The following is a 12174-nucleotide window of genomic DNA, read 5'->3' as shown; positions in this document are numbered from 1 at the left end:
GGCGCTGAGGACAGGGGCCGGGCTTTTAAAAGACTTTATTGGGGAACATACATGATGGCACTGTCTCGGGGCGCTGTCCTCCGTCTCGGGGGGCAGCTGCAGGCTCCGAGGGCCCCCGCTCAGAGCATCTGACCTGGAACGCGCAGAGGGAGACCTGGGTGGGCCCTGCCTGGCTCCCCGGACTCGGGGCTGCAGGGCTCAGGGGAGGGGACGGGGTGCGCCTCCCGCCCGGCCACTCACCAGTGCCACCGGGGCCTCGTCGGTGACTCCTGGCGGGGCCCAGGCCGGGTGGCCCTAGCCCCCCATCTGCAGGGAAGAAGCGGGGTCAGCAGCGGGCCAGGCCGCAGGAGGCAGCGCGCCCTCAGCCCTCGCGCCTCACCCCGCGCTGCTGCTGCTCCTGCTCCAGGTTGCGCTGCAGGACCTGCTGCTGGTTGGCGATGACGCGCCGGATGCCGTTGACGAAGTTGCCCTGGTCGTGGGGGATGAGGCCGATGAAGATCTTCTTCTCGGAGGAGTACAGCAGCATGAGCACGCGCACCTCGCACGCGGCCTTGTAGGGGAAGTGCACGCAGCCCGCCTGGGGGTACAGGGCGTGTCACCGGCTCACCCTCAGGCCGGCGGCCCTCGGCGCTGAGCCCAGTGCGCCCGACTGCTGTCCCCGCGGCCTGTCACTCCCACTCGGGGACACGGAGCAGCCCAGGGCACCGGCACCTGCTGTGGGGGCGCCACAGGGCAGAGGCACAGAACACCCCGAAACGGGCCTGGGCAGCGTCAGGGTCGCAGTGACCAGGCTGGCAGAGGCCTCACCGGGAAGGACACCGGACACCGAGGCTCCTCACTCGGGGATGCCTGAAGGCAGTGGGCTGGGAGGGGGGAGGCTGCCCACACACCAGTCAGGGACGAGGCTGAATGCAACAAGGACCCTGGTGGGAGGGCCACGTGCTCCCCACAGTCCCCTGGCTCTTCCCTGCGCAAGGCCAGGGTCAGCAGCACAGCCCAACAGAGCTGGAGGACTCGCAGGTCCTCAGAGCCGGCGGGGAGGCCTGGCTGTGTCCCCACCTCTGGTGAAGGTGGGGAGGGCGAGGCGGGACACACACACACACACACACACACACACACACACACACACGTCTCCAGGAGGCGGCCTGGGGCGAGCCCAGTGCACGCCCCTCGCTGCACCTGAGCCAACGGTGACAAGGCCGTGTCAGGGAGCGGGCAGAAGGCCAACCGGGCACACGGGCCTGAGCACATCAGCCCCAACACACAGCCACCCGCAGTGCGACCACAGCCACTGGGACGAAACTGGGCCGAGGGGCGGCTGAGGCCCGCCCACAGCAGTGCGGCCTGGGAGCAGACCCCGCCGGCCCGCCTGCCAGGAGCCTGGGGTTTCCCTCTGGGACCGCCCGCCCCCGGGGGAGGAGGGGCAGGTGGTCACCCCAGCGCCACGGAAACGCAGACGCAGCGGAGAGGGCGGGCCTGCAGGGCCAGTCCCGCGCGGCTCCTGGGGACGCAGGTTCCCGTCTGTGAGGGGGCAGCACGGCCTCAGGGCTGCCGGTGCCTGGCTCACAGCAAATGTGCCACCGGGGCCGCCCGCCCCGCCACTCACAAAGCCGTTGTCCATGATGCGGCACAGGCTCTTGAGCGTCTCCAGGTCCTTGGTGAAGTGCAGCTGCACCAGGCGCGAGTTCCGGAAGAGCGGCACCAGCGTGGTCTGCGGGAGGGGCGTCCACACTGCCCGCCGAACCCCACACCCCGGGACCCCTAAGCCAGGCCAGGCCCCCGGCCCAGGCCCGTCAGGAGCCGCCCCTCCTCCTCCAGGGGACATGGGGGCCCCCGGGGAAGCCCCCGGGCACTCACGAGCAGCTGCTGCGGGATGAGCTGCATGTACAGCTTCCTGGGCCACTGCTCCGTCCGCCTGCGGGCACGGGGCCGGGTCAGAGCCCCCCCCGCCCCCCCCCCCCCCCGGCCCCCTCGGCCCCCCGGCCCCACACTCACAGGATCTCGCCCTGGTTCACGTAGACGTGCGACGGCAGCCACCTCTTGTTCCGGTTGTTGGGATCAGGCCTGGGCTTTGGGGACAGGCACGGGGTGGCATCAGGAGTGGGCGGGGCCTGGGGGGGTGCACTGGTCCCCAAGTGAGCGGCCGCCCCGGCTCACCTCCTGCCACTCCATGACGCCGCTCCACGCCAGGAACTTGTTGTTGACGATCTGGACCGGCCCCGCCACGCCCCCGGGGCCCACCGCCTGCGGGCGACAGGGTGGGGGTGTGGGGTGGGGGTGGGCTGGTGCCTCAGCACCCCAACTCCCTCCCCTCCCTGCCCCAGCCCCCTGCCTACCCCCCAGACCAGCCACGGCTTCTCAGCCTCAGTCTGTCCACAGCCCCAGACGCCCCTGGAGCCGGGCCTGCTCCTCCTGCCCACGCTGCCCCGTGCCCAGGACAAGGACCCGCCCTCAGCCGAGGGCAGAGCCCACAGGGTTTGCCTGTGAACTGGCCGCTGTGAAATGCCCACAACCGGGGGCACATGGCTGAGCCTGGTCACCCTGTAGGGCCTGCGAGCCTCACACCACCCTCCCCATGACCAGGCCCCGGCCTGGCCCTCCCCCTCCACACACACACACACACACACACACACACACACACACACACCTCACACCACCCTCCCCATGACCAGGCCCCGGCCTGGCCCTCCCCCTCCACACACACACACACACCCCTCACACCACCCTCCCCATGACCAGGCCCCGGCCTGGCCCTCCCCCTCCACACACACACACACACACACCTCACACCACCCTCCCCGTGACCAGGCCCCGGCATGGCCCTCCCCCTCCACACACACACACACACACACACACACACACCTCACACCACCCTCCCCGTGACCAGGCCCCGGGCTGGCCCTCCCCCTCCACACACACACACACACACACACACACACACGCACCTGCTTGCGGGTGGTGATGACCTGGCGGATGGCGTTGACGAAGCCGCTCTGGTCGTAGGGGATGAGGCCCATGAAGATCTTCTTCTTGGACGAGTACAGGAGCATGAGCACGCGCACCTCGCAGGGCGAGATGTGCGGGAAGAGCATGCAGCCCGCCTGGGGGGGGGGTCGGAGGTCAGGGACCCAGGCACTGCTGAGGGGGCCGAGTGCCTTCCTTGACCCCCAAGCCTGCCGGCCTCAAGTCCCCCGAGTCAACCCTGAGTTCTTAGCGCAAGAGGCGCACAGCCGGAACGTTCTGAGCGCGTGAGCCTGCGGCTCCCCCACCCTGACCCTGGGCCCTGTGTGTGCTAGGAGCCTGTCTCCCACCCGGCCCAGCGCCGCCCTGTGGAGCTGTGAGGACACTGCTGGTGCGGGCAGCCGCCAGGAGGGCGTCCCCGTGACCCGTATTCCGACAGCGCAGCCAGGAAATGCCGCCGTGAGACGCCAGCGCCCTCTCGGGGATGCTGGAGAGCGTGAAGCTGACCCGGCCCCACTGGGGCGTCAGACAAAGGGGAGAACCCCTCCTGCGACACCTGCCTGAGCCTGGTCCCCAGTTCAAGCCCATGGTCCCTCCCTCATGGGATCCGCCGACCAGGGCAAGAGCATGACGGACAGGCCTCAGAGGGCGACCCCACCGCCCTGCAGCCTGGGCCCTTAGCAGAGGGGCTGAGTGCAGGGTCAGACAGGACCCACACAGGGGGAGGGATCTGCGGACATCAGGGTCGGGGCACACGGCACCCCCCCAGGAACAGGGACTGCAAGGGACCCCCGAGCGAGCCCTGCGGACTTCCTCGGCAGAGGGCTGGCTCCCACGTCGGCCACCGTCTCTGAGCTGCTTCCTGACGACCCCTGGGAGGGAGCGGCGCTCACCAGGCCCAGCTGAACGGCCTGACAGCCGGCCTCCGCGTCCCAGCACGGCTGCCTCGGCAGCTGCCGTTCACTGAGCACTTACTATGCGCCCCCTCAATCACATGACAAGACTCAGGCCTCCCGCTGGCCCTGGAAAAGCCCTCCCGTTAACCTTAACCCTCTTATTGACAAGCCGAGCCCCAGCCCAGACCAGTCTCTCCTGGCTCACCCCCCTGGTCACCCCATTACCGGTCCCAGGACCCACAGCCCGGGAGCCACCGAATTTCTGAGACCTGGGGACAGACAGGCCGAGACGGCTCCCCGGGCCCTAGGAGAGCTCAGCGGGGCCCCGGCCGCTGTCCGGGCCCGGCCGCTGTCCGGGCAGAGCGGCCACCGCAGGGCCCGGAGGAGCCCGCCCGCCCTCAGGCGCCCCCCCCCCCACGCCCCCCCCCCCTCAGGCCCCCGCCCCGTCCCGCCCCGCCCCACCCCGCACTCACGAAGCCGTTGCCCATGACGCGGCAGAGCCCCTTGAGGGAGTCGCAGTCCCGGTTGGTGAAGTGGAACTGCGCCAGCTGCGAGTTGCGGAACAGGGGGCCCAGCGTGGTCTGGGGGCGAGGGGACAGCTGGGTCACCCGGGGCGGGTGCTCTGGGGAGCAGGCTCGGGGCTGGGGCAGGTCTTACCAGCAGCTGCTGCGGGATCAGCTGCATGATCAGCTTCTGAGGCCACTGGTCCGTCTCCCTGTGGGAGGAGAGGGTCAGGGGGCCCGGCCCGGCCACCAGCCCGCCCCCACTGCCCGCGGCACTCACAGGTTCTCGCCCTGGTTCACGTAGGCCTGGCAGGGGAGGGTCCGCTTCAGCTTGGCGGTGGAGTCAGAGAAGGGCCTGCGCTTCTGTGGCAGGAGAGTCTGGCTCAGAGGCAGCCCCCCGGGAACCGGGCACCCCCACCCCCGGGCGCACCGGCCGGCTCGCACGCTCACCTCCTGCCACTCGAGGACGCCGCTCCAGGCCAGCAGCTTGTTGCTGAGCCGGTGCTCGGCCACCGCCAGGCCCCCGAGGGCCAGGCCCGGCGAGGAGGGCCCGATGGGGCCCAGGGCCCCGAACACCCGGGCCCCTGGCTGCGGGGAGGAGGGACCACTGAGCTGGCTGTTCCCCACGTGCCCCCAAGGAGCCACCCCAACGTTCAGACCCAAACGTCCCGCTGGGCTGAGACCTGCCTGGCTGACCCGTCCGCCCCCAGCCCACACTAACGGCCTGTGTGAGGTCGCTGCCAGCCTGCCCCCTCCGGCCTTTCCCGCTGGCTCAGCAGCGAACACCATCAGCCCTCCTCTGCGCCACCCACTCACCCTCCCAGCCTGAGCCAGTGGATCCCTCTGCTGAGACCCAACTCGAAAGCCAGCTATCTGGGGCCGGGGTCTCCATGGAGCCCCCGCCATGCACAAGCCATCCGGGCCTGTGTCTGTCAGTCTGTCACCCTGGGCTGCCCCATCCTGCCCACGCTCAGAGCTCATGACTAAGCCCAGACTCTCCCTCGTTCCTGCCAGCCTCTCCCGCGGCTGCTGCCGCCCCCCTTTCTTCCTTCATTCCCTCCTTCCCTCCCTCCCCCCCGGCGCCCCAGGTCGCAGCCATGTCAGGCTGACCCGAGGAGGCCGGGCCGGCGCACACAGTACAGAACGACACAGGCTGTGGAGGCGGCAGTGCCGACGCCTGGAGGGTCTCAGAGCTGCGTGTGCAGAACACAGAATGTTCCAGCAACAAAGCCCAGCAGAGGGTCCTCCCAGCCACCTTCACACCAAACACATCGCCCAGCAAACACGGGAAGCTTCCCAACAGCCCCCAGCCCCGAAGCGGGAGCCCCGACATGACAAAGCTCACTCCCTCGGGGGCCGGGCAGCCAGATAAGCGAGTGAATAAACCACAGGCGGTGCTTCCACCCATCGCTCGGGCGCCAACTTCCCTGCGAAGCGCACAGGTGTCCTCTGCTCTCCAGTAAGACGGGCAGGAAAGAAGCTTCAAGAAGCAAAACCGCCTGAGCAAGCGTGCCCTCCATCCCGGCAGCTGCAGGGGGAGGCCTGGGGCAAAGGGGGTGCTCCCCGCCCAGCGTGTCCGAGGGGGGGATTGGGGCAGCCGGCCGGACAGACCCCGGGACGCCGGCCAGTGCGAGCGGACCTGGGAGGCAGGGTGACCAGCCAGGACCCAAAGGGGTTTGGTCTGGGGTGTGAAGGCCAGGGGTGCCTGCCAGCCAGGAACACCCGCAGCAGCAGGAGGGGCAGGCCCAGGCGAGGCGGGGCCCCCTGAGGGAACCCCACATCTGGGCAGGTGTTTGCAAAACTTAGCTCGACATCCGATTTGCTTTCTGCACGGGGAAGCCTCGCCACACGCGAAAGGGTGAGGGCTTCCTGAGGGGGTGTTAGGGTCCAGCAGAGCCCGGGGATGCTGGGGGAGGAGGGGAGGCGGGGGAGGAGGGGCATGTTTAAGTTCGCAGGGTGTCCCGAGTCTGGGTGTGAGACCGGAGGAAGCCTGTGCGCCTGGCGGGGCCGTGGAGCCGAGACGCGGGTCTGCGCCCAGCAGCGGGCAGGAACCTCCGCGGGGCGCGCGGCCGGCCCGCCAGAGCGGCTTTGTTCGCGTTTGGAAAGTGTGTCCTGCGTTTGCCCTCACGGTCCGGGCAGCACCACGGCCCCGAGGGCGACACCTGGGCGCCGGGGCACGACGCACCCCCTGCCGCCGGCCCCCCATTTCCTGTCCGGAGAGGGGCCAACTCTCCCGCTGGAAAGCAAGCGCGCGCCGACCACCAGCCCCCCAGCCCCGTCCAAACGCGGCGGCGGAGCCGGCGGTAACCTGAGCCCGGCCCGCCCCGTCCGCCGCCCCCGCCGCCCCCGTACCCCACCCCCGCCGAACCCCACCCCCGCCGCCCCGGCAACAAAGGGGAGAGCCCGGCGCGAACCACCGAGGCTTCCACGGGGGAACACGGCCCGGGCGGGACCACCCTCGGGGCCACGGGAGACCCCAGAGGAGAGGGGGCGGCGGACAAAGACGGGAGCCGGGGGCGGGGCCGTGGAAGGCTCTGGAAAAAGGGCGGAGGGGGCTCACCATGGGAGGAGCCGAGCGGGCCCGGATCCGCGGCGGCTGCGGGCCCCGGGGGCCGGCGGGCCAGGAGCGCGAACGGGCGGCGCGCACCGTGAGGGGCCGCGGGGGGCGGCCGCGACCCCCGAGGGGGCCCCCGGCGCCGGAGCGGTGCGGGGCGCGGCGCGGGCGGACCATGACGGGTGCGAGGCGGACAGGCCGTGCGGACGCCACGGGCCGCGCAGGGGGCTGCGGGCTCCACCGACTGAGGGGCGCGAGGGGGCGGCTCTCGGGGCAGCGGGACGGGCCGTACCAAGCGCGGGGGCCGCGCCGCCGGAGAGGGGTCGTCGCGGCCGAACCACTGCGGCGGGCGGGGGGAGCGCGGCGCGTACCAAGCGCGCCGAGGGGGCGTGGCCGGCGTGTACCAAGACGTGGCGGGGGGCTCCGGGAGCGAGAGGGTGTGTCGGGCGCGGAACGAGGCGATTGGAAGACACACGGGGCCTCCAGCGAGGGCGGGAGGACCCGAGGGGACGGGTGGGAAAACACTTCGGGGGGTGGGGGGGGGGTGTCCTGGCCGAGACTGTACCAACGGGTGGAGGGGGAGTCGATAAACGTAGAGGACGCTACCAAATTGGCTCCGGGTGGGGGGCGGGATCCGGGAGATTTTAGCCGGAGTCCCGGACCCGCGAAGGCGGGGGACTGCGAGAGATTCCAGGGAAAGAGTAAGGAAAAACGGGCTTTCGGGCGAGGGAACCTACCTAGAGGTTTGTTGATACGGACCGTACCATGCACAAGGGGAGGACTTAAGGTTTGAAGGCCGTGACGTGGCTAGGTCGGCAGACCACAACTCCCAGCGGTCCCCGCGCGGCCGTCTGGGCCTGGGGAGACGGTGGGCCGCAGCTGTGCGCCCATTGGCCCCGCTCCTAGGCCCCGCCCACAGCCCTCACGCCTCGGCTGCGCCTCTCCTCGCAGCCGCCCCGCAGGACCATTCATTGATTCCCTCCTTCATTCAGGTAAATGGCTGCTTGTTCACTTGTTAGTTGTGTAAGATTTCTTGCTTCAGTTTCCCTGTGTGTGTGTTTTTTTAATACTCACCCGAGGATATGTTAATTGGTTTTTAGCGAGAGAGGAAAGGAGGGAGAGAGACATGGATGTGAGAAACATCCATCAGTTGCCTCCCTTAGGGCCAGACCCGGGCCCTAAGGGAAACCTAAGTATGACGACAGACCAGGTCTGTCACAGAGCCCCCAGCCCAATGGGCAACATACATCGCAGTCGTTCTTGATGTGTTAAATAGAACAAGGGCACAGAGCAAGGGATGGTGACCATGAGAAGCCAGGAAAGTGACCTCTGGGCAGCCTGTGGTTCTACATCGGCTGGAAGAGCGTGCTGCGATGAGGAAAGAGGGTGCAAATCCAAAACAAGGGAGGCCATGGGGGCGGGGGGGGGGGGAGAGACAGCAGTGGAAGCTGGGAGGGTCCCTGTAGCCTTGGTATGGAATTTGGATTTTAGTCTCGTTTTGCTGGGAAATCACCAAAAGGTTTCAGGCAAGGGAATGAGTCTCACATTTTAAAAAAATCATTCGTCGGATGCAGAGTCATGCACACAGTGTCAGTACAGACATACAGAAGCTGGGATCCACAGTCAGCTCTGAGGAGACAGGGCAGCAAATGGGAGTGGGAGGGGGGCACAGCCGTGGGAAGGAGGCTCAGTGTACTATGTCAGATGATTTGAAGTTTTGAACATATATAGGAGTTGCCTATTGAAAAATAACTTTTGAAAGTTTTAAAACCTTTTCAGGGACCCCTCTGGCTGCTGTGTTGAAAATAAGATTGTAGGGCACATGTGTCAAACACAAGGCCCGCGGGCCAAATCCGTCCCGCCAGGCCTTGCAATGTGGCCCGCACCGCGCTGTCATCACTGCACTCCGCTGCGTTTCCATCACAATGACAGTTTATGACTGTTCAGTAAACCATTCGGCCCGCGATTTAGGCTGGATTTTAGATTTTGGCCCCTTCTCTGATTGAGTTCGACACCCCTATTGTAGGGCATAAGTGGAAGCGGGAGGGCAGGAAGGAGACTGGCAAGAAACGGGGCGAGCCCTGGCCAGTGTTGCTCAGTGGCTAGAGCGTTGGCACCAAAGGGCTGCAAGCTGGATTCCCAGCATTTCCAGTCAGGGCACGTATCTGGGTTGCAGGTTTGATCTCTGCCCCGGTTGGGAAGCTTGCGGCAAGCAACCAAGCACTGTGTCTCTGTCTGTCACATTGATGTTTCTCTCTCATCCTCCCTCCCACTTTCTCTAAAACATCAACGGAAAAAGTGTCCTCTGATGAGGGCTGAATAAAAATAATCCAGGTGAGCCGAAACCGGTTTGGCTCAGTGGTAGAGCGTCGGTCTGCGGACTGGGAGATCCCAGGTTCGATTCCGGTCAGGGGCACGTACGCTGGTTGTGGGCACATCCCCAGTAGAGGGTGTGCAGGAGGCAGCTGGTCGATGTTTCTCTCTCATCGACGTTTCTAGCTCTCCATCTCTCTCCCTTCCTCTCTGTGGAAAATCAATAAAATGTATTAAAAAAAAATCCAGGTGAGCGGACACATGGCCCGGGCTGGGTGGCAGGCAGGCTAGCCACAGTGGAGGTGGTCATTGTCACAACTTATTCTCAAGCCGGAGCCCACAGGACTCGTGTACAGAGAGAAAGCGGGGGGCAAGGTTTCTGCTGTCCAGAGGTGTCTGTTAGGGAAAGGGAGCTGACTGCAGGAGCAGCAGGCTGGGGAGGCGGAGGCGGGAGGCAGAAATCCCTGCGTGCGTTTGAGATGTTGACTGAGCAATGCAGACAGAGTGAGGAGATGCAGCAGGGCGTCCTGGGCTCTGAGAGGAGAATGAATGAGTACAGAGATCACGTGTGTGGATGGAGACTGGGACACCACATCCCCTTAGAGGTCGGGCCCTGACACAGAGGCGTGACCAGTCAATTTCAAGAGGCCCCGCTCCGGGTCCTCTTTCCACGCTTGCTTGCTCCATCCACTGAGCCACCCGCCCAAGGATTTCCCAGGGCTAACTGGAGCCCAGCCCCAAACGTGTCCTGGATTGCGGCCAAACGGGGAGACAGGGATCCCTGAACCCAGACTTCAAATTTGGTACCAACATGCACCTCCAGGGCCCCGCTACCACCGTGTCAGGACGCCCAGCTGCTGGCGGCAGGAGGGAGGAAGGACCCTGATCTCCCGAAATCCCCATCTGTCACATTCTCTCTGGTTCACGCCAAAGATCTCTTGCCAGGATGACAGCCTGCTAGCCTTGTCTCCCACGGCACTAACAGGAACACTCCACTGGCCTCCCAACGCCCTAAGACTGAAAAACACACTCCTCACCGCAGCCCGAGGCCCAGCACCTTCCGCCCCTGCTGCGTCTCCAGCCTGATCGTCCTTCCTGCTCTCCACCTAGCCCGTGTCTCCCATCCTGCAGCTCCCATCGGCACACATACTGCCAGGGCTGTCTGAGAGGAGATCGGTGGGCCAGGACACGCTCCAGCATGACCAAAAGGAAAGCATGCCGGGTTAAGACGTGAAGACGCAGGCTGAATGCCACAGGAAACACCTTGCTTACCCAGGGCGGCAGTCTGAAAGACACTGTTCATGTCATCTGTGAACCTGGGGCCCAGCTAGCAGGCTGTTCTAAGTCAGGCTGCATGCGGCCTAGGAGTAGCTGTCTGTGGCAGTTGTTCCTAGGTTAATAACTTAGTCCTGGCAAGCTCATTATAATATTAATGTGGGGACTGTTCATATGCAAACCAGGTTGCCTGCATTGGAAAGGATAAAGTGAGTTGCTTTAAAAAAAAAAAAAAAATGCTGCCAAAACCTGTGTGGCTCAGTGGATAGAGCGTCGGCCTGTGGACTGAAAGGTCCCAGGTTCGATTCCGGTCAAGGGCATGTACCTTGGTTGCGGATACATCCCCAGTATGGGGTGTGCAGGAGGCAGCTGATCCGTAATTCTCTCTCATCGATGTTTCTAACTCTCTATCCCTCTCTCTTCTCTGTAAAAAAATCAATAAAATATATATATATATACATATATATATATATTTTAAAATGATGCCACAGCCGAAACCGGTTTGGCTCAGTGGTAGAGTGTCGGTCTGCGGACTGAAAGGTCCCAGGTTCGATTCCGGTCAGGGGCATGTGCATTGGTTGCGGGCACATCCCCAGTAGGGGTGTGCAAGAGGCAGCTGGTCGGTGTTTCTCTCTCATCGATGTTTCTAGCTCTCTATCTCTCTCCCTTCCTCTCTGTAAAAAAAAAACAATAAAAATATTTTTAAAAAATAAATAAATAAAAATGATGTCACATTCACTGCAAGCAAAGCAACTGTGAATGATTGAACAGAAAAGCTCATAAAAACCCAGGAAGACACAGTCTAAGTGTCTTTAGGTTCTCAGGTCACTTAAAAACAACCAACCAACTCTGGAAAAGATGCCTCCTGATTTGTGGGTCCAGTTTAAATAAATATGTTGTATGGTAACTGGAAAACCAGTACTGAAAAGGTGTTGGTCCTACCTAGAGACATCTGTTTCAATGTTCTTAGCCAGATGGAAACTAGTCCACTTCCTGAGGCCACTACGGTTGCGTGGGGTCACGGGATTGATCCTGGCCAGTGAGATCTGAGCACAAGTGACCTGGGGATTCAGTCTGGCACTTTTACTCCTGGGCAACATTTGAGATCTTTCAGAGGAGTGAGCCCTCTACCCAGCAAGAGGGAGAAAACCCATCTTTGCGGTGTGGAGCCACTGCAAGTTGCAGTCTGGGAGTTGTCATTAGAACATAACCCAGCCTGCCCGATACAGGCGTGTCCTTCTCCGGAATCCCATCTGGCCAACTTTTGTTGAATCAAATTCACGAGAGGGGAAACGGAGGTCATGTCGGTTGGATGTGTATGTGACTTCGACAAGAACATGAAGACAACATAGACAAGCGTGTGGAAAAGGCCATCCATGCCTTGGGTGTCCCGTTTTGTTTTTTTCAATTACAAAGTAACGTCTAACACGGCGGCCGCCAGCCTTTCGGACCCCGCGGAGCACCGGGTGGCGACGGCCGGTCTAAGAGGTCTGGCTGATGCACGCTCTCCAAAAGCTACGTATTCTTTCCTGAACTTTCTCATCACTGAGAGGGGTCACTGGGTGTGACTGGGAGCTTGGGAAGGGCAAGGACCACGTCTAGCATCTTCACGGCTCCATGCCAAGAGCCGGGCACAGGGCTCCGGGGTCTGTGGCCACCACGCCTCTGAATC

General features: G+C 63.9%; 1 protein-coding gene across 5 annotated transcripts; it reads right to left on the bottom strand.

The window, feature by feature from the left end:
• Positions 1-20: 20 nt before the first annotated feature.
• Positions 21-7668, bottom strand: PTOV1 (PTOV1 extended AT-hook containing adaptor protein). 5 transcript variants are annotated; one of them, XR_006740769.1, is made up of 13 exons: positions 7652-7668; positions 4811-4948; positions 4641-4723; positions 4515-4572; positions 4331-4438; positions 2946-3101; positions 2158-2244; positions 1996-2069; positions 1858-1915; positions 1607-1711; positions 380-577; positions 241-306; positions 21-133 (listed from the first exon to the last, which is right to left on the bottom strand). XR_006740769.1 is itself a non-coding variant. In XM_045577158.1 (12 exons), exons 1-12 carry the CDS (start codon positions 7089-7091, stop codon positions 295-297), a joined length of 1248 nt encoding a protein of 415 aa, XP_045433114.1. In that variant the 5' UTR covers positions 7092-7256; the 3' UTR covers positions 237-294. The 5 variants fall into 5 exon arrangements, 1 of the variants encoding a protein (XP_045433114.1); XR_006740767.1 differs by lacking the exon at positions 7652-7668 and adding an exon at positions 6921-7329; XR_006740768.1 differs by lacking the exons at positions 4331-4438; positions 7652-7668 and adding an exon at positions 6921-7233.
• Between the last annotated feature and the right edge of the window lie 4506 nt (positions 7669-12174).

Source organism: Pipistrellus kuhlii, unplaced genomic scaffold (assembly GCF_014108245.1).
Source record: "Pipistrellus kuhlii isolate mPipKuh1 unplaced genomic scaffold, mPipKuh1.p scaffold_m20_p_84, whole genome shotgun sequence".
Classification (NCBI taxonomy): Eukaryota; Metazoa; Chordata; class Mammalia; order Chiroptera; family Vespertilionidae; genus Pipistrellus; species Pipistrellus kuhlii.
The sequence above is the reverse complement of the archived record's forward strand: the minus strand, read 5'-3'. Positions and strand labels throughout refer to the sequence as shown.